The sequence below is a fragment of the Antedon bifida genome, chromosome 3 (genome assembly GCF_963402885.1).
Source record: "Antedon bifida chromosome 3, ecAntBifi1.1, whole genome shotgun sequence".
Lineage (NCBI taxonomy): Eukaryota > Metazoa > Echinodermata > Crinoidea > Comatulida > Antedonidae > Antedon > Antedon bifida.
In genome coordinates, this window is record NC_136228.1 from 27,140,353 (window position 1) to 27,162,209 (window position 21,857).

Sequence of the window (21,857 nt, forward strand, 5' to 3'; positions counted from 1 at the left end):
ATGCGATACAATGTCAAAATGTTGGCTACAACATACATATCTGAGGCATTTTAGGTCATTCCCTGATTTTCCGCTACGAAAGTAATTAGAGTGTCCCGTTAAAGCTATAGTCGTGTACAACGCCACCTACCGGTGGTTCCGGGGGACATTGCGTCTAGTTTCAGTTGACTGAAAAAATTTGTACTGTGACAATATTGTAACGTACGGTGAAAGTCAATAAATGAATGATTGCACAAGAGTTACTGAATAACTCATTTTCCTGTAAAACTTTTATTTGTTACAAAACAATTTACAGTATTGACATTCTGTAGTTAACCTTTTTCAATGTTAAGGTATTTATACTATTTGTTCCTTATTTTTTGGTTCAACAAAAAAGTACAGTAATAATTTTCCACTTTAACATTTTTTAAGCTCATGCACCACCAGATTCAAAACTAAATGCTGATAGTATTCAGATGACATTTAGTGGTAAAATTTTAACAACTTTAAAACTACTTATTTTTTAGCTAAAAATATAAAGCTGATTCAGCTACTCTATATGTTCTTTAACTAATAAGTATAGTCTTTAGGAATTTTGGGATATTTAAAATCAGCAGGATCTGATGGAAATTGCTCTTTAATCACTGCCACCACACAAGACGGCAATACATGTCTTTTTCGTTTGCGCTGCAGTTTCCATATCCATGTTGCAAATCTCTGGTAGGCAATTTTCTGAAACAACCTGAAAAACACATTGCGGAGAAAATGTATTTCTAATTAAACCAAAAACAGGAACAGGATAATAAACCTCAAAACATAATCCACATATTTTAAGAGGCACTATATGTCAACAAATAATTATTAGTCCTCCCTCCATGACGGTTGTCACATAATGCTTTGTATTATTAGGTGATCATTTAGAATAAAATGATCACCTATTGTTAGGTGATCATTTAGAATAAAATGATCACCTATTGTTATTGTATGAAATCTTTATTAGGTGATCATTTAGAATAAAATGATCACCTATTGTTATTGTATAAAATCTTTATTGGTTTTCCGCAACGAAGTTGCAGGAAAACCTCTTGTGATTGTACGAAATCATCATCATCATCAACTTTTTATTTATCTTCTTTCTTTCTGTATGATTTTTGTGTATCGCTTTTCTCTGAAACTTGCAAACATAACATTTTGTGAACTATGTTAACATTTTGACATTTATGTAACGTCGTCAAGCGAAGCTTTTCATGGTGTTTACAATTGCGCATCGTGACGTACGCGCGATTTAACGACTTTCTCGTATTTAACATAGGTCAAAAACCAAATAACATTTTATATTGAAACTTTGCACAAATTTAATTTATATCATGCGCTAACTTTCTGTCGAACCAAAATTGCGTGTTTTACACAAAGTTACGCGCGCACGCGCATTTAAAATTTCAAAATGCGCTAAATTATTTTCTAATCAAGTTTCTACGCGTTTCATGTCGTTTTAAGCATGTAAAAAATTCCCACGCGTGCGCAAATTTTTACGTGTGCAGTGCGCACGTAGCATTAAAAACATATTTTTTTCGCGTGATTTATGCTTTTCCAGCCTTTTCTAGTAATTTTACCAACTTTTAAACAATTTCGACTTAAAGTAACGTCATACGAGCACGTGGAATTGGACAATTTGCGCGAGTTTTTGTTGAAAAAGTTAAAAAAATTGTCAAAATTATGCCTTTTTTTAAACAGTCGTAATTTCTAAACTGCACGGTCAACTTTTTGTGGATGACATTTTCTGGAAGTTAATGAGTTGTAGATATCGGATCATGTATTAATATGGCTAACCGGACATTGTGACGTCATCGTATGGCCACGCTAATATACAATTTAGGATTTTTGTATCTTTCGTCATAGCTCATCACATTTAATAGAGCGCATCTCCACTTATCCGTTTTCCATTTTCACCCAAATTTTGATATTGTCTAGGTCAATCAACTGTCTTTCGCATGAATTAGAAATATTTTAATTTTTTTGACGTCATCATTCCTAAAAATTTAAATTACGTGTGGCATTAATTTCATCTTTACAGTAAATTTTAATCTGTTATAGCTCGTAAGAATAAAATGTGATAATCACGATTAAAACGTTTTATGGAAGCTATTGGATTGTAGATACGAAATCATGTGAAAATTTTGCCAATCGGATGTTGTGACGTCATCATATGGCCAGTTAAATGAAAAAAGTCGTATTTTCATCTTTTGCGTCATAATTCATTACATTTAAAAGAGCGCGCATCAATATTTCACGTATTCAAATTTCTTCTAGACGTTAATATGTTGTTGCTGAGATAATTTCCTTCCGAAATTGCTACCTTCGCATTTCATTTTAAAACCGTCAACATGTTAAAATTTGCAATAAATAGCGGGTCCCGTAATTTCACCTATTCTACACTGTGTGATATGGATACAGATTATACTGTGTATACTATATATGAATCGAAAGAATAGAATTCAGCAATAACAACATATCATATTCTTCAGTTCAGGTCATAATGCCAACGTGAACACTTCCTTTTGTCCTCAACCTATCCCTTAATGTTAAAAGGTACGTCGTTACACGTTCATGTTGCACCACTTGCGCGCCGGAAAACCAAACTCGTCAAAGTGACGAGTTACATGTCTAGTTTTTGGTTTTCCGCAACGAAGTTGCAGGAAAACCTCTTGTGATTGTACGAAATCATCATCATCATCTTTTTTTTCATCTTCTTTCTTTCTGTATGATTTTTGTGTAACGCTTTTCTCTAAAACTTGCAAACATAACATTTTTTTAACTATGTTGACATTTTGACATTAATGTAACGTCGTCAAGCGAAGCTTTTCATGATGCTTACAATTGCGCAACGTGACGTACGCGCGATTTAACGATTTTCTCGTATTTAACATAGCTCGACAACCAAATTACATTTCAACTTGAAACTTTGCAAAAGTTTAATTTATATTATGCGCTAACTTTCTGTGGAAAAAAAATTGCGTGTTTTACACAAAGTTACGCGCGCACGCGCATTTAAAATTTCAAAATGCGCAAAATTAATTTATAATCAACTTTCTACGCGTTTCATGTCGTTTTAAGCATGTCAAACATTCCCACGCGTGCGCACATTTTTACGTGTGCGGTGCGCACGTAGCATTGAAAACGTATTTTTTTCGCGTGATTTATGTTTTTCCAGCCTTTTCTAGTAATTTTACCAAATTTTAAACAATTTCGACTTAAAGATACGTCATACGAGCACGTCGAATTGGACAATATGCGCGCGTTTTTTATGAAAACGTTAAAAAATTCGTTTAAAATATGCCTTTTTTTAAACAGTCGTAATTTCTAAACTAAACGGTCAACTTTTTGTGGATGGCATATTCTGGAAGTAGATGAGTTGTAGATATCGTATCAGGTATTAATATGGCTAACCGGACATTGTGACGTCATCGTATGGCCACGCGAATATAAAATTTAGGATTTTTGTATCTTTCGTCATAGCTTACCACATTGAATAGAGCGCATCTCCACTTATCCGTTTTCCATTTTCACCCCGATTTTTATATTGTCTAGGTCAATCAACTATCTTTCGCAGGAGTTAAAAATATTTTAATTTTTTTGACGTCATCATGCCTAAAAATTTAAATCACGTGTGGCATTAATTTCATCTTTACAGTAAATTTTAATCTGTTATAGGTCGTAAGAATAAAATGTGATAATCACGATTAAAACTTTTTCTGGAAGCTATTGGATTGTAGATACGAAACTATGTAAAAATGTTGCCAATCGGATGTTGTGACGTCATCATATGGCCAGTTAAATAAAAAAGGTCGTATTTTCATCTTTTGCGTCATAATTCATTACATTTAAAAGAGCGCGCATCAATATTTCACGTATTCAAATTTCTTCTACACGCTAATACGTTGTTGCTGAGATAATTTCCTTTCGGAAATGCTACCTTCGCGTTTCATTTTAAAACCGTCAACATGTTAAAAATTGCAATAAATATCGGGTCCCGTAATTTCACCTATTCTACACTGTATGTGATATGGATACAGATTATACTGTGTATACTATATATGAATTTAAATAATAAAATTCAGCAATAACAACATATCATATTCTTCAGTTCAGGTCATAATGCCAACGTGAACACTTCCTTTTGTCCTCAACCTATCCCCTTAATGTTAATGTTGCACCACTTGCGCGGCGGAAAACCAAACTCGTCAAAGTGACGAGTTACATGTCTAGTCTTTTTATTGTTTCTGTACACTATTTTGTGTAACAATTATCTAAAAAAGTTTAATGTCAATGATTACAAAAATTTCAGAATATCTTTCAAATAATATAACTTAATCCTAATAAGCTTTCCAGCGTGATCACTCATCCGTGACGACATTTATACGCCATTTTGCGAAATCACATTATCAATCATATCTCCAAAATTCATTATCACATATTAATGAAATTCACTACACGTAAACTTCAGATCAAGGGTAAAAATATTAGCAAATAAAAACGCACGCGCACGTAGGTTCATGCGCGTGATATCGCGCGTTAAAAATTTAAAACGCTCAAAATTAAGTTTTGATCAATTTAGAGCATGAATTAGGCCATTTGCGTGTTTCAATAAATTACTGCGCAAAAATGCGTTTTTGCGCGCGCGATACTTAAAAAGCGTAAAAAATATGAATTTTTTTTACAAATCTCATTCTACTCACCATCCTTAGTACATTCACCAAATTTGAGTCAGTTCCGACTTAAAATAACGCTATACGAGCACGTTAAAAATGACAAAATGCGCATATTAATTTTACAAAAGTTCTGAAAATGGTGAAAAATAGGTCTTTTTTAAAATGAAAATAATTCTTCAGAATGCAAGATGACCCCCGATTTTTTTAACTTATTCTGGAAGCCATTGAGTTGTAGATATGAATTCATGTACACACTTTACGTACAAAATGTTTTGACGTCATCAAATGGCCACTTGAATTTAAAAATTAGGATTTGTTATCTTTTTGTGTAGATTATCACATTCAACAGAGCGCATCTTGGTTATGTGTGCTCGAATTTCGCACAACTTTCAGTATGTGCTTGCTTAATTAATTATCTTTATCATGAGTTGACACTATCTTCATTTTAATGACGTCATCACGCGTAAAAACTTGAATAACGTAGGCCGTGTAATTTCACCTTCGCAGTAAATTTGAATATCTTACAGCTCTTCAGAATTGAAGGTTACCTTGATGATTATAATTTATTATGAAAGCTGATGAAATGTAGATATTAATTCATATAAAAATTAAGCCTATCGGATGTTGTGACGTTAACATATGGCCAGTTGAAGTGAAAAAGTAGTTTTTTCATATTTTTCGTCAAAGTTATACACAATTCAAAGAGCGCGCACAGCGCTTCTACGTGCCAAATTTTTTTCCAAATCTTATATTTTTTTGCTCAATTAATTATCTTTCGAAATTGTCATCTTAAAGTTTAGTTTGATAACGTCATCATGCCAAAAAATTAGAACATGTGTGTCCCGTAATTTCACCTATGCTACACTGTATATAGATATACAGTATATACTGTACATATTGTATATGGCATATAGGCACAACTCAGCACTATAAGCATATAATAGGATGGCATACATCAACATTTTCCGATCGTATGTTAACGTACGTGCATGTTTAAAAAAAATTAATTTCAGTAAAATGATAAAAATGATCACCTATAATTCGTCAAAGTGACGAATTAAATTCTAGTTATTTTTTTTTTCTTTTTATTGTTTCTGTACACTATTTTGTGTAACAATTATCTCAAAAAGTTTAATGTCAATGATTACCAAAATTTCAGAATATCTTTCAAATAATATAACTTAATCCTAATAAGCTTTCCAGCGTGATCACTCATCCGTGACAACATTTATACGCCATTTTGCGAAATCACATTATCAATCATATCTCCATAATTCATTATCACATATTAATGAAATTCACTACACATAAACTTCAGGTCAAGGGTAAAAATATTAGCAAATAAAAACGCACGCACACGTAGGGTCATGCGCGTGAAATCGCGCGTTAAAAATTTAAAACGTTCAAAATTAAGTTTTGATCAATTTAGAGCATGAATTAGGCCATTTGCGTGTTTCCAAAAATTACTGCGCAAAAAAAAATTTTGCGCGCGCGATACTTAAAAAGCGTAAAAAATAATAATTTTTTTTACAAATCTCATTCTACTCACCATCCTTAGTACATTCACCAAATTTGAGTCAGTTCCGACTTAAAATAACGCTATACGAGCACGTTAAAAATGACAACATGCGCACATTAATTTTACAAAAGTTCTGAAAATGGTGAAAAATAGGTCTTTTTTAAAATGAAAATAATTCTTCAGAATGCAAGATGACCCCCGATTTTTTTAACTTATTCTGGAAGCCATTGAGTTGTAGATATGAATTCATGTACACATTTGACGTACAAAATGTTTTGACGTCATCAAATGGCCACTTGAATTTAAAAATTAGGATTTGTTATCTTTTTGTGTCGATTATCACATTCAACAGAGCGCATCTTGGTTATGTGTGCTCGAATTTCGCACAAATTTCAGTATGTGCTTGCTTAATTAATTATCTTTATCATAAGTTGACACTATTTTCATTTTATTGACGTCATCACGCGTAAAAACTTGAATAACGTAGGCCGTGTAATTTCACCTTCGCAGTAAATTTGAATATCTTACAGCTCTTCAGAATTGAAGGTTACCTTGATGATTATAATTTATTATGAAAGCTGATGAAATGTAGATATTAATTCATATAAAAATTAAGCCTATCGGATGTTGTGACGTTAACATATGGCCAGTTGAAGTGAAAAAGTAGTTTTTTCATATTTTTCGTCAAAGTTATACACATTTCAAAGAGCGCGCACAGCGCTTCTACGTGCCAAATTTTTTTCCAAATCTTATATTTTTTTGCTCAATTAATTATCTTTCGAAATTGTCATCTTAAAGTTTAGTTTGATAACGTCATCATGCCAAAAAATTAGAACATGTGTGTCCCGTAATTTCACCTATGCTACACTGTATATAGATATACAGTATATACTGTACATATGGCATATAGGCACAACTCAGCACTATAAGCGTATAATGGGATGGCATACATCAATATTTTCCGATCGTATGTTAACGTACGTGCATGTTTAAAAAAAATTAATTTCAGTAAAATGATAAAAATGATCACCTATAATTCGTCAAAGTGACGAATTAAATTCTAGTTTTTTATTGTATTTATATGTTTCATATGGACAGTTTGTCTGAAATAAAGTTGAATTGAATTGAATTGATATACAGTACTGAACTTAAGCTATCTCAATGAGTGTCAGTGCTAGTAGTGAATTGTGCTAAGTGGAGAAAGGCACTATTAATTCTTCCATATATAATATCTTTGGAATTGTTTGCCTACTCACATTTCTGGCATTTTATTTTTACTGTTAAAACGCATTGAGGCTTTTGCATAATGCCCTAAAAGCCTGAATTATTATCATCATCATCACCATCATCATTATACAGTAATCATAATATATTATAAGTGATGTTTACACTTATTAGAGTTATGAATACATAGAATGGAGTTATGCTGATCGAAATCTTACAACCGATGTTAAAGTGTATAACTCTCTTATTTATGCCTCCAGATTGCTACAAATGTTCACCCTGCGAGAAAAATATCTTCCCATCTTACAACACTTAACAATGGTGTTTTGACCGAAACTTAAATATTATAATTAGACATGGAGGGCGATGTATAATACAAGGTCGTAGGTCAAATGCAACATGTGTATGAATGCCATGCAAGTTTTACTGTGCTAAAAGTTAGCTGGGTTTTCGAACCATAATAGATGTTTCAATGTATTTCTTATGTTTAGGGTAAGTTTAGTAATATACATTTTGTATGGCATGTTATAGTTTTTAAGATATTAATGATATTCTAGTAGCGTCTCGAATGCTTTTACTATGCATCGTATGGTGTACAAGCAAGGTGGACCCCATGAATGTGTACTACATATAAGTGATCAGAAATGTTATTATGTCAAGTCTATTATTGGTATAAATAGGAGAATGAAGTACTGTAATATCTTTATTGATGCTAACTATGCTATTTAATTAATATTAAGAACTTAGATTTTGGTGAAATAGACCATTTGCTAAGAGACCTCACATAGCTCTTTGTTTCCAGGATTCATGAATATTTATGAGCTATAGCTATAAAAGGATGTTATCAGTTGTTTATGTTGAACTGGTGTACTGTAATTAATTAGCTTAGAGTTAAGATACAGACTGTATTGTTAATGTAATAATTGCAATGACATGTTATTAGAATTAGCCAATTTACCATTTTGTTTCAGAGTATATACTGAATTATGATGATAAATACTGTATGTTGGCAGTGTTTACTGTGCTGAACAGTTTTAATGAATGTTCTTAGTATCCGGTCACAGTAGTAAGTAATACTGTAATATGAATATGAATCTGCTTGATCACATGTATTAAAATAATGGTTTATATAAATGCATCATGATTTAAAGGTTATATTACAATGATAATGATAAATAACAGTGGTTCAATACTTAAAACGATAATGATTTAATGTGCTTAAATTTCACGATTAATAAGGATTTGGTTAAGAGAATATGTGAACTGCATTTTGGAATTTCATGATTTCTATGATTTGTTTAACTGTGTAATTACTGGTTTTTAATGTTTGATTGCTCAAAACGTTTATTCTTTTCTTGACAGAATTGAATGCTGATTTTTAATAAATCTTCATACTTTACGATCGGTTACTGTTTCATTTATTTGTCTTCGAATCCCCTGGCCTTCCATATGGTATATCGGATAATTGTTGCGTTTGAATGCAAAAAAAAAACTGCAATGCAAGAAAGACCTCAATTTAAACTCTGATAACTCAAGTTTAAATTGAAGTCTTAGCTATTCCAAAGAATTAAAAATGTTAAATCGACAAAACATTTCTGGGTCAAAGGTCATTAAAAGAACATTTTCTCTCGAAAACATACTTGTTCACAGCACAGTCACCAGGAAATAAACACGCTTTTCCTTGTACATGATGCCAAAATGAAACTTCTAAAACATCTTTGTCCAAACAGTTGGCCAGAAATGCTTTGTGAAAAGTCACACAGGTCAGATGTTGTTCAGTCTCTTCCATTTTTTCAAGGATCTCTACGGTCTCTGCACAGCAATGCGATTCTCTTGCTTTTGTTGCAGCTACACACTTTGTACATTTGCACCTGTAGTAAATAAAAGAGGTTTCGGTTCAGTTTTAAATACAAAAATGCAAAACATGCTAACATCTGAAGTCTGTATACATATTGGTATAGGCATATTAGATAGTGTTAGCCAAAGCTTAAAATAACAATCTAAAAGGATTTATTAAGGATTTTCCTGTGAAATTTGAATCATATACTACAGTATATATATGTAGCGATGTCTAACTCATCTTGCCAGCGGAAGACGAACATTAAGTGGTGGTATAGGCCTAAAGTAGAGAGTAACAAGGCCATATACATGGCTGCAGTCGCGTGCTCAAGTTAGTGTTTACCGACCGACCAATCGACTGACATATTGAGCTGTTAGACGCTGTAGCCTTCGAGCTACTGCATGTTTCATGCGCTGACCGAAGAGTCCTGGGATTTCCCTTTTTTATAACACGATGTATGTAAAATGGTGAAATTTTTTATAACACTAATAATAAAGTAAACAATAACTAAATTTTCCTTTATCGAATACTGTAGTGCATCATGTTGCTGCATGTTCATGCGCAGATGCCAGGAGTCATCAGGGTTAGAAATTAACGGTAACTGTTATTAATGTACACGGTTTTGTTAACTTTCAGAATAAAATTGACAAATTCATCATAATATCCCCAGTAGGATGCCTACTAGGTAGTGATGCTGATTTAGGATCGATTAATAAAAAACAGAACGGTATCAGCAGTAACATACTGTATACAGCATTTTTATTGACAATAAAAAATATTGAAATTAAACATGTATTTCACCAATAAACCAGGGAATATTTTCCCCAGTATCGCATCGTTACACAATAAACAGAAATTGCGATGCAAATGCAGAACCATATCGCAAAATTGGGCGATTCAATTTGAATGCCTAACCTAACCTAACCTTTATTAGGCTAAGCCTAGGCAAATTGAGGCTTAGTTACAGTACCATACCTGTCAACTGTTTTGATTTAATTGTGATTGTCCTGATTTCTAATGAAAACAGTATTTATAAAACGCGAAACTGCGTATCGGCAAAAGTTGACAATGTTTGGCGAAGAAAGCATTTTCCTATCTGAAGAAAATCACTCTTTGATGGAAACCTACATAGATTTCAAGACACAGATGACATTAGTAACGACAATGGCACAAGACTCATCAACTACTGCTCTGACTTCAAGCTATGCATACTGAACACCTGGTTTGACCATTCAAACGTTCATCGGATCACTTGGCATAGCAACGATGGTGTTACAAAGAAAACACTAGATTACAACATATGTGATCACTGGTTGAGGAAGTATGTTACTGACACAAGAGTCTATAACAACTATTATCTTTCGTCTGATCATAGAATCCTTGTGAGTAATATGACAACACCAGCCAACAAAGCAGCCAGGTGGAAGAAGCATACAAAGAAAAAACAGAGCAAAAGAGCCAACATGAGTAAACTTAAAGATCGAGAAGTAAGAAATAATGTTAAAACAAAGATAGAAGAAGAAATTAATAAAATTAATAAAATTACTTCTCCTGAAAAGACAACAACCACTACATCAACTGAGCGCTATACAACACTTATGACAGTGCTAAATAAGGCAGTTGAAGAAGTCCCGAAGAAAACAAGAAACCAAAATGCTCATCCCTGGGATGGTGATGAAAGACTACAACAGCTTATAAAAGAAAGAAAGAATATTAACAAAAGCACAGTTACCTACAAAGAAGAGGAGATCAAGGCTATGCAGAAAGCAATTAAGATAAGGGTTAAGGAACTACGGAATGAATATTTGTATGAAGAAGCAAGCAAGTTAAATGAAGCCCACCAAAATAGAAAAATATTTGATTTATGGAGAAAAGCTAAGGAGCACGGTGATGTTATAAGAAAAGCACCAAAGCCTATAAAATGTCCTGGATTACGTGAACACTTTAAAGATCACTTTAATCCAGACCAATCTAGCCTTAAAATCCCAGATGAAATTAGCACACCTCCAGAATATATTATCAACCTGAGACAACCAGAATTTGAGATAGACAATGAACCTCCGTCCAAGAAAGAAATTATTGATGCAATCGGACATCTAAAAGGTCGCAAAGCTACCCTAGATGTCGCTTCTGAAATGTTGCAAGTCGCCACAGAGAACCCAGTATTCGTCGACCATGTACATAGACTGTTTGAGGAAATTTGGAGAACGAAAGAAGTACCAAGTGATTGGGGACTGTCCAAATTAACAACCATTTGGAAAAAAAAAGGCAGTCCACTTGATCCATCAATGTATAGAGGAATATCGATTGGGTCTACATTTTCAAAGATACTTATGGTTATCATTCTTTCACGTTTTTCCATCTTTTATGAAAGTCAACTTCTACGCACACAGTTTGGATTCAGGTCCAACAGAGGGTGCAATGATGCTATATATGTAATCAAGCAGATCCAGGAAATTGCGTATCGCTCAAATCGCAAACTCTATACATGCTTCATTGATTTAACAGCAGCATTCGACCATGTGAATCGTAATCTTCTTTTCCTAAGCGTTCGTAATAGGTTTCACTTAAACCAGTCTACTACTATGATTGACATTATACAATCACTGTACAGCTCAACGAAAGCATACCTTGCTGACGACGATCCGAGTGATGATAAGTTCGAAACATCTTCTGGGGTGCGACAGGGTGGTATTGAGAGTACCAGCATGTTTAACCAATATTTTGATTACGTTATTAGAGTGTTCAAACAACGCTGTAAAGATGCTAGTTTGGATGGCCTAATGATACAATACCTAATTCCTATTGAAGCTACAAATCGTGCTCAAAGACGTAAAGCACCATCAAGGGGCATCTATGACGACTTTGAAAGTGGCTATGCTGATGACTTTGCTGTAAGCTCCTGGTCACAAGAAGAACTGCAAACCATTGTGAACATCTTGAATAAAGTTTGTCTGGAATTTGGTCTAAGAATTAGTGCCCCCAAAACAGAAACCATTATATGGAACTGGAAAGAGGAAGTTGAAGAATACCCAAGATGCATCATACAAATTGGCGGCGTACACATTAACAACGTAACACACTTTAGATACCTTGGTGTATGGGCTACCTACAATGATGTTCATATTGGAGATCAAGAAGTAAAATACAGAATCAATTCAGCCAAAGGAGCATTTGCAGAGAATAGAGCATTGCTTACCAACAGAACGATCCACTTACAAACAAGAATGATGTTTCTTAATGGTCTAGTTAGGAGTAGACTCACCTATGGTTGCCATGCTTGGAGGGCAACAGGAAGTGAAATGTCCAAACTTAGCACAACATACAAAACCTTCCTAAGAAGAATGCTAGTGAATGGCTTTCAAAGAGTCTGCCCACCAAACCATGTAGACATATCCTCAGATGAAGAAACAGATGAAAACTATATAGACTGGCGTTACGTTATTGATAATGACGATCTCTACAAAATTACTGGCTGTCAACCGCTAGAAGAATATGTCTACAAGCAACAATTCAACTGGATCGGACATGTAATTAGAAAAGAAAATGAAGATCCTACAAAAATTCTTACTTTTCACACAACCCAAAGTAAACGAAGAGGTCGGAAGATACCATCAATACTTGATAGAGTTGTACAACAAAGTCAACTTACTAGATGCAACTTCATTAGAGCCTGCTTCAACAGAAATTTATAATTCCCAGCAATGTTTTAACTGTATATATGAACTGTTTATAAGTTGTTTTGAGACTGTGTAATTTGGTAGTAGTCACTCTCATACTGTAGGCCTACATTTAAAAGTAACACATCCAAATGCCAACTTTAAGTCAATGGCTACCAGATGTCTCTGTGAGACGGTTATTTGAACCAGTACCAGTACCAGTATCACCGACGTTTCGCACTGTGATTTGTTGACTCGACTTCTCCAGAAATCTATAGCAATGCAACTCCATGCGAGAATTAACCATGTGTTTGCAGCGGCCAGCCAGATGGGCGTACCGGCCGTTACTGTTTGAACACAATCCTGTCTTGGATATTTCGGAACTTAATACACAAATTACATCCGATTAGTTGCTAGAATACGTGAAGCACATCTGGTGGTTACATTAAAATGCCGATTACGTGAGGTATTTTATGATTTTAAAATGCGTTAAATTGTGTTAAATGCGTTAATATTAAATAACTCGTCAAATGTGTTGCCAATATTTTGGCACACATGGCGTGTCATATATTCAACAATAATTTACAATTCGAAATGATAACACACCGTCAATATCGGGTGTGTCGAAAGCGAAGACCTCGAAAGCGAAGATCGAAGACCTCGAAAGCGAAGACCCTACGAAATGGTAGTGTACACAAAATTCGACCAAAATCACACAAAATCGATGATAACACCTTGAATTTACAGATTCTAAAAAAATATTTCGATTTTAATCGTTATGTTATCAAAAAACATGACTTTATATATGAACAAGCTCACTTGTTTTCGCCAATATGGAGTTAATATGGGATTTACGAACAAACACATCACGCTATTTGCAAGGCGACGGACGCACAAGAAGGACATCGCACAGAGCATTGAATTGAATGCAATATTAAGTCACTTGTTCCGATAACTTTGTAGCACACGTCGCCTACAATTTTAAACCATAGCCAATTGTATAAAAGTATAGAAATAAACTACAGTAAGTAAATTGTAAGAAGTAAAGGATGGCGATAGGCCTATTTAGGCTTATTTTAGAGCCTATAAGCCTATAAAAAGTGTCCGTATCATAGATTTTACACTTGTTTTTAAAAATGTTATACGCATGAATACAACTTGGAGATCCATTTTTTTTTTGCATTTAAATATTATTATGTTGATGTATGTTTATTATCTATAATATTTGCCTATTGTCTAAATGTATGAATAAATACAATAATATATTTATTTTCCTTTAGTTATTCTGTATAGTATTTAAAACTTTTACATTTTCCCCATTGTAGTCAGTATTACTGATTTAATTATTCGCCAGTTTAAAAATGTTTTTTCTAATGTATTCATAATGGACAAATAATATTATCAGTATCGGTTAGTGTGGTTGGTGAAGCGACAGTACTATGTAAAGAAAAAAAATGTAAAAAGTAAAATAAATATTTCATTAACCAACGTATGAACTACTAAACGAAAACATCCTGCCGCAACGTATCGTATTGACGCGCGCAACATAAGGTTAAGAAAATACTCTTCTATCTATTTTGCATTCCCTCTTACGATGAGAATCATGATGAGTAAAGCAGAAACGGTGTTGAACACGTCGGTTCCCACTTGTGATGACACGCAAGTTTGCACTTTGCGTCGATCTGGAAACTAATTCCAGCTCTTAAAATATTTCCCGGGCAAAATTTGACAGAATATATTCAAATTATGATTTGACAAAAAGCTAAAAAGAACGAACGAAAGGCATCCGCGTTCTGCAAATTTTGGTTATAAATCGATCGTTTCCTGCGACATATCATCAGTTTCACAGCTTCCATAATTCCGAATAACATTTAATTAAGCCATTATGTCAACGTTCACAAAGACAAAAGCCATTCAAATCAAAGATTGAAATACAAAATATTCGTTCCAAAATAAAGTTGCCGATTTTGTTACGGTTGCAATGTGATTAGTGACGATAGTGTGTTCACGTTTAATATATTTTTTGAGATTAAAACGGGTGTTTATTCAAATCGGTATTACGTTTACCGACACTGTCAAAAGACATGTTTAATGAAGTCCCAGTTCCGCCAACCACAATTGTCCTCATCATCGAATAAGAATAAGTTTTCAAGCATTGCCCGTGGTGAATACAAAAAGAGATACTCTCTATAAATCTTTATTAAGTGATGGTGAATGTTTATCGGGCTTAACCACTCTAACCCCCAACCTTCTATCTCACAGGCTTGTGGATGAGACGACTATTCAACAGTCTCCCGATTGTCGACGTCCCGCTTCTAAATGTTTGCATCCCTGCCATGAGTCTCCATTAACAAAAGAAAATATAAATTTAAAAAAATTAAAGAAACAGGTTACCGGTTGTGTATAATGACCATTTAAATATAGAATTGACACTACACAAACAAATCTAACAGAATCATACTATTATAACGGGTTAACGATCAAGCAAAATTTTCAGAGGGTGATGTCTATCTATATTTTTGACTTTGACAATACAAAGATATAAAATAAAGTTCCGTTAGTTCACGGTAAGCTCTTGGGACGAACTGTCATTGGCCCGGGAAATATTTTAAGAGCTGAAATTGGTTTTCAGATCGAAGCAAAGTGCGCCGTAAGAAAATAACCTTGCGTGTCATCACAAGTGGGAACCGATGTGTTCAACACCGTTTCTGCTTTATTACGTTCATCATACGATCGTAAGAGGGGATGCAAAATAGATAGAAGGTGGATAGATAGATTTTCTGTTGCGCGCGTGAACGTTGCGGCAGATTTGTTTTTGTTTAGTGGTGAAATATTTATTTTCCTTTTTACATTTTTCTTTACATAGTACTGTACTGTCGCTTCTCCAACCACACTAAATATTCTGATACTGATATATTATCTGTCTATTATGAATAGGCCTACATTAGAAAACATTTTGAAACTGGCGATTAAGTAAAATAGCAATAGTATACAATATGAATCAAAGATCTTATATACTAAGATATATAAGATCTTTGCTACAATGGGGAAAATGTAAAAGTTTAAATACAATACAGGAAAATGAATATCTTATTGTATTTATTCATACATTATTATAATAAACAATAGAAATAGGCAAATATTGTAGATAAAAAACACATAGCAACATATTTAAATGCAAAAAAGATCTCTGTAAGTTGTATTCACACGTAACATTTTTAAAAGCAAGTGTAAAATCAAAATACGGACACTTTTTATATAGGCTCTAAAATAAGCCTAAATAAGCCTATCGCCATCCTTTACTTTTCTATACAATTGGCTATGGTTTTAAATTGTAGGCGACGTGTGCTACAAAGTTATCGGAACAAGTGACTTAATATTGCATTCAATTCAATGCTCTGTGCGATGTACTTCTTGTGCGTCCGTCGCCTTGCAAATAGCGCGATGTGTTTGTTCGTAAAACCATATCACATATTAACTCCATTGGCGAAAACGCGTGAGCTTGTTCATAGATAAAGTCATGATTTTTGATATAAATATAACGATTAAAATCGAATTTTTTTTTCAGAATCTGTAAATTCAAGGTGTTATCACGATTTTGGTCGGATTTTGTGCACACTACCATTTCGTAGGTCTTCGCTTTCGAGGTCTTCGATCTTCGCTTTCGAGGTCTTCGCTTTCGACACACCCCGTCAATATCAATTATAAAGCACATATTTTCTACTCTAGGCCTACATTACTGTACGCAGACATACCAATTTGTATTTCCCACCCGCTCATCAGACCACTTGTTATCTTCCTCTTCTTCGCATTCAGATTCCTCCTCTTCCTCCTCCTCATCATCATCAAAGTGGTCAATGAACCAATCAATGTTATCAGATTCCTTGCCGTAGCTCTTCACACTACCACTACTGTCGGAAGCACTTCTTGTAGGCTCATACATATATGGCTGGATACCTAACCCTTGGGGAAAATCTTTCATAAATCTTGTATACTCAGATTCATAAAACTCTTCCTCTTCATAATCAGAATCTTCATAACATTCACCGTCATCCATTTTATTAGAATCTTCTATCGATCGCGAGAGCCTAAAAAGAAGTGCAATGCAACACGTGTTTTCAAATTCATCAGAAGCTTAACTATGGCACGCCAGGACGGACATAACTATCGCTGGTGTGAAGTTTACACGTCGCTCGTGTTGAGTTTACACAACGCTCGTGTTGATGTGACCAACACAATATATCCACATAGAAACTAGTGATTAGAATATAGTTTATGCGAAATAATAACTCAGAAGCAACTGATTACATAAAACAAAGGTTTTTATTATTAATCTATAGCTATGACTGTCATCCACTTATTGTTGACGTTCGTTACTTTAATATCTTGAGCTTATTAATATTAAAAGGTTATGAAGTTTATTAATTTACTGTTTAATTGTTTAAATATTATTAACGGAAAATATAGAAACATACGCAACACGAATCCTCGAATTCTAGTCAGGTACTCCCTAAAATAATTGTAAAACAAAACAGTAGTATAGGCTACAGTATGCCGTTCAGGTTCATCAACATGCGAAAAAGTAAACTACTAATCATAATCTATTAATAGCTAGCCATACTAATTATGTCCCTTATAATAGTTACAATAGTGACACTGTAGGCCTATATGCTGTTCTGTTAATAATACAAACTATAAATCATTACATAAAGCTACTTCTAAAACATAGTCTTCTAAATGGCATAAACAAGAAAGTAATATTGATTCTACTTACAGTTAACAAATCACTAAACTGAGTTTTGGTAATGTTATAGGCCTACTGTATAAACTTTACAGGAAAGACTGTTCAGCATGACTGATGTTATAATAGAAGGGATTCTTGAGATTATATAACTTGATACATGGTAGCTGTTTACATTAATCTATGCCCAATATTTATGAGGTGTAGGCCTACGGGTACAAGACATTGACTAATTTCATTAGATGAGCTTTACAAACTCCATATAATTAATACACTACACTAAAACGAACAATTTAACTGCAAAACTATACAAATAAAGGAAGAGAACACTTCATCAGTAAATTGTATAGTTTTCTTTGTTTTTTAGGCCTATCAGTTTCAGTTTTATGAAACGGCTTAATTCAATTCGGGTTGTCTCCCTTCTTTCTTTTTAATAGAAAAACTTGACTTGACATTTTAATGGATACTTAATGATACATTATTGTTGTTAACCATATCGTCGCCCACGTGTTTATTATTGAGAAACATTTTTGAATAAAGTTATTAAAGAATCAATATGAAACGACGTCGAATAACAGTTTTTCTACGAACAAAAAAGTTAACAATACGAAAATTATATAAAATTAAATTACTGGATTGTTCTCGAATACACGTATCATTTCAGCTTTAAAAACTGGCGATTTCAAAATGTACGTACCACCGCAGGAAGATAATATGCCTACATGTCGTTTACAGGAACGATAAATAGACAGGGTGATTTATCTAGGCAACTAAAATTAGCACACTGCGAATTACTTCTGGGAAAGAGAAAGTCACAAAATGAGTCAAATTTAAACGAATTCAATTTGTGTTTTGTATGTAACATTAGGGTTGAGGGATGGGGAAAAGAATGGGTGCAAAGATGAACAATAAGAAAATATTGCGATTTAATACTTTGTTGAAACTGACGGTGGAATTACTTCCGAAAAAGAAACTTGTCACATAATGATTCCAACTGTTTTAGTCAAATTTACCCAAATAGTCGATTGAAATAGTGAAGTACATGTAATGATACACAACTACGACGTTTATTAATCACCGTTTTAATTAATACAAACGTTGAGAAGCAACAACTGTCAGTAAAGTTTATTTGTATATGTGTTTATATAATGTAAAACAGTTCGTAAATTCGCTTTAATCTTCAATAAAATAATTATCTAACTCAACAACTTAATTAGTAGGCCTAATGGTTTTCAATTGTTTCTTAGAGCCAATTTATGCATAAGTTGGTTCCTACCCACTAAAGTTGTTCTGGTTTAGGGCATGTGATCCTTCGTAACTGTAGGCCTATCCTAATTTGTTTAGTATCTTAGAGCCAGTTCATACGGTACTTTATTATTTACACGGGTAAGTTGGTCCCTACCCACCAAAGTTTGCGGTAACTGTGTTCACTATTTATAGAATAAAAATATTATCTGCACAAATAACAATAAAGAAACAAGTATATAGAAAAATTGGTCACTTTAAGACATACTATTATACTAATTATAATTTCGAATTTGAAACGATTTATCAGAAAAGGAATTACTGTGATACGAGTTACAGGTACTGATCTATTATGATTTTTATTTCGTTTTATTTTGTATATAAATACATTGTATAATCCGGGTTCTAAAATGAAAACAACCAAATGAATATGAAAAACTCGCAAAGGGATTGTTCTTTCTGTAAATATTTTAAAACGAGATAGATGATAATGATGATCATTTTCAAGTGTATAGAAAAATATAAGAAAATTAATGAAAAAAGTAATACGGAATTCAAAAATGTAAAAATGTTACTGATGAATTGTAACGACATTTAGAAATAACAAAAATGTGTTAAATAATATGATTTTATGTAATGACATGAGATAATATGAATGTGAATAAAAGTGGTGTTTGCTCCACAAAAGAGAGAAAAAACTATGCTCAAAAGAAAACTCGGGTAAATAACTAATGCCTAAACTTAGACAGTTATGTGATACAGCGGTTTTGGTAAAAGCACCTCTATCATCAATAAATAAATATCTAACTCAACTTAATTAGTCGGCCTAATGATTTTCAATTGCTGTCACAATTTAATATGGAAAGTATGAACCCACTTTCTAAAGCATTGAGAAAAAGGTTACGCGCGATTTACTGAAATGTCCTTAATACGAATACGAATAAAGCTCTAAATACGTCACATAAAAACCTACGTCTTACGTAAATGTAAAAAAATCAATATGAAACGACGTCGAATAACAATTTTTTTTTTACGAACAAAAAAGTTAACAATACGAAGTAGGTATATAAAATTAATAATTACTAAATTGTTCTCGAATACATAGTATCATTTCAGCGTAAAAAACTGTCGATTTCAAGTACGTACCGCAGCAAAATACATGTCGTTTACAGGAACGATAAATAGACACGGTGATTTGCCCAGATGGCTCTCGAATACAGGAACTTTGGCGTTAATAACTGGAAATTGTAAAAATGAACACAGTCAAACATGATGTAATTTGTAGCCAAGTATAATTTCCATCAATTTAAAATAAAACATATAAACTTTAGACTTGAATTGTCTGTATATTGCATGGTATCGGCCTGCGTGCACATTTATGGCTCGTTATTTATGATGGAGTGGTATATCTTCATATTTATAAAATTCGTATCAAACATGGATTGTTTTCTTACAACAACGTTGTAAGGAAAAATCCAATCGAGTTTGAACAATATCATGAAAGCCCCAGTGGTTTAATGGTTAGGACATCTTCATATCAAGCAGAAGGTTCCGGGTTCGAATCTCGGTTGGGCGACTTTTTCTCGTTCTCACAGATTTCCTCATCTTTATCGTTTTAAATTAATTTAATTTCAGTATATCACTGGGCGGTTTAGAATTTATTCTGTGCCTGTGATGTTGGAATAGGGAATGGGAATTGGGAATAGACACTTGGAAGAGAGATTGGAATGCTCCATTCATCGCCAAGCAATCCTTTTGTATAAACGTATTATTAAATCTATCAAAATAGTATTTATTTAAAGAAATTCTGCCTGTCTTCATTATGATGCTGTACTCGAGCTGTTTGACCGGATTTCAGCTATTAAAAACAATTACCGTAGAAGGAGATAGGTAATTACGAAGCATCCTCGTATTATTGTTGGCGGATATTTTCGGCATCGACATCCATTAGACAGTGTAAACTACGATCGAAAAACACCCCTATTTTGGGAACCTAAATTCGTTTTAATCGCCAATAACTAATCTAACTCAACTTAATTAGTACACAGGGTTACGTTAGGTGGTTAAAATCAGTACCAAACGTACGAACAAACTTTACATAACATCGAGTTAAAATTATAGAAGTAACGCGCGATTTACCGAATTTTACGTAAATTTATATACAGATTAGTTTAGTTTTCCTTCTTACACCGGAAGTGCACTGGCCCTAGACGCACGTACGTTCTCATCGTCACACTTGAACGCAACGCAATCAAAACAAAATTCCGAGTGAATAATGATCAAACAATCCACAGAACACGCGGAAACACCGGCGGAAAAAAGTAATTAAATCGTTTTGCTTACTGCTAGCATGCTACACGGGAGTATTATTTCCGGCCAAATAGAGGTGCCATTTATCTTGAATTGTATGTACGTGAGTACCACTTCCGGCCATCTAAGGGTGTCATATAACAAATTAACACATACCCCCCTCCATAACCACCCACTAGTCAGATGGCAATCAATGAATGCTCTAATCAAAATAAACAGGATGTTATTAATTTAAATATATATATAGATAGAATGACAAAATTATGCTAATCAATACGAGTAACAAGGCCTGTTTTTCTCTTTTTAGTATCTTTTCACGTTCCAGATTTCTGCTTCTTTCTAGTTCTAAGCTTGCTCTCTCATCGCGTGATGATATAATTTGCATATTGAATCGATATCGTGCTTCAGACTGTATCCCATCAAGTTCCGATTGATATCTTCTAATAATGATTTCACGTTCTCTGATTGCCTCTTCTACAATTTTACTTTTGTCTTCGTTTAATCTTTCAATCTTAGAAAGGGAAGTCTCTAACCTATCTCTTAAGTTACGATTTTCGGATTCTGTTTTTTCAAGCTCCTTTTGATATGTTGTCAGGATCTTTTCTTGATGCTTTCTTGTTCTCATTGCACT

The 21,857-nt window shown here is 33.6% G+C and overlaps 1 protein-coding gene across 1 annotated transcript; it reads right to left on the reverse strand.

Annotated features, from left to right (window-relative positions):
• Positions 1–251: 251 nt before the first annotated feature.
• On the reverse strand, positions 252–17,076 carry LOC144836928 (uncharacterized). Its single transcript, XM_078691872.1, has 3 exons — positions 16,686–17,076; positions 9,072–9,302; positions 252–721 (listed from the first exon to the last, which is right to left on the reverse strand). Exons 1-3 carry the CDS (start codon positions 16,985–16,987, stop codon positions 550–552), a joined length of 705 nt encoding a protein of 234 aa, XP_078547998.1. The 5' UTR covers positions 16,988–17,076; the 3' UTR covers positions 252–549.
• Between the last annotated feature and the right edge of the window lie 4,781 nt (positions 17,077–21,857).

What these genes read in the sequence shown, in the direction of transcription:
- LOC144836928 (XM_078691872.1), bottom strand. Translation starts at nt 16,987, where the DNA reads ATGGATGACGGTGAATGTTATGAAGATTCTGATTATGAAGAGGAAGAG. An exon ending in CGGGTGGGAAATACAAATTG is followed by an intron (nt 9,303 to 16,685) that starts GTATGTCTGCGT and finishes TATTTACTACAG; the next exon opens with GTGCAAATGTACAAAGTGTG. An exon ending in GGTGACTGTGCTGTGAACAA is followed by an intron (nt 722 to 9,071) that starts GTATGTTTTCGA and finishes TGTGTTTTTCAG; the next exon opens with GTTGTTTCAGAAAATTGCCT.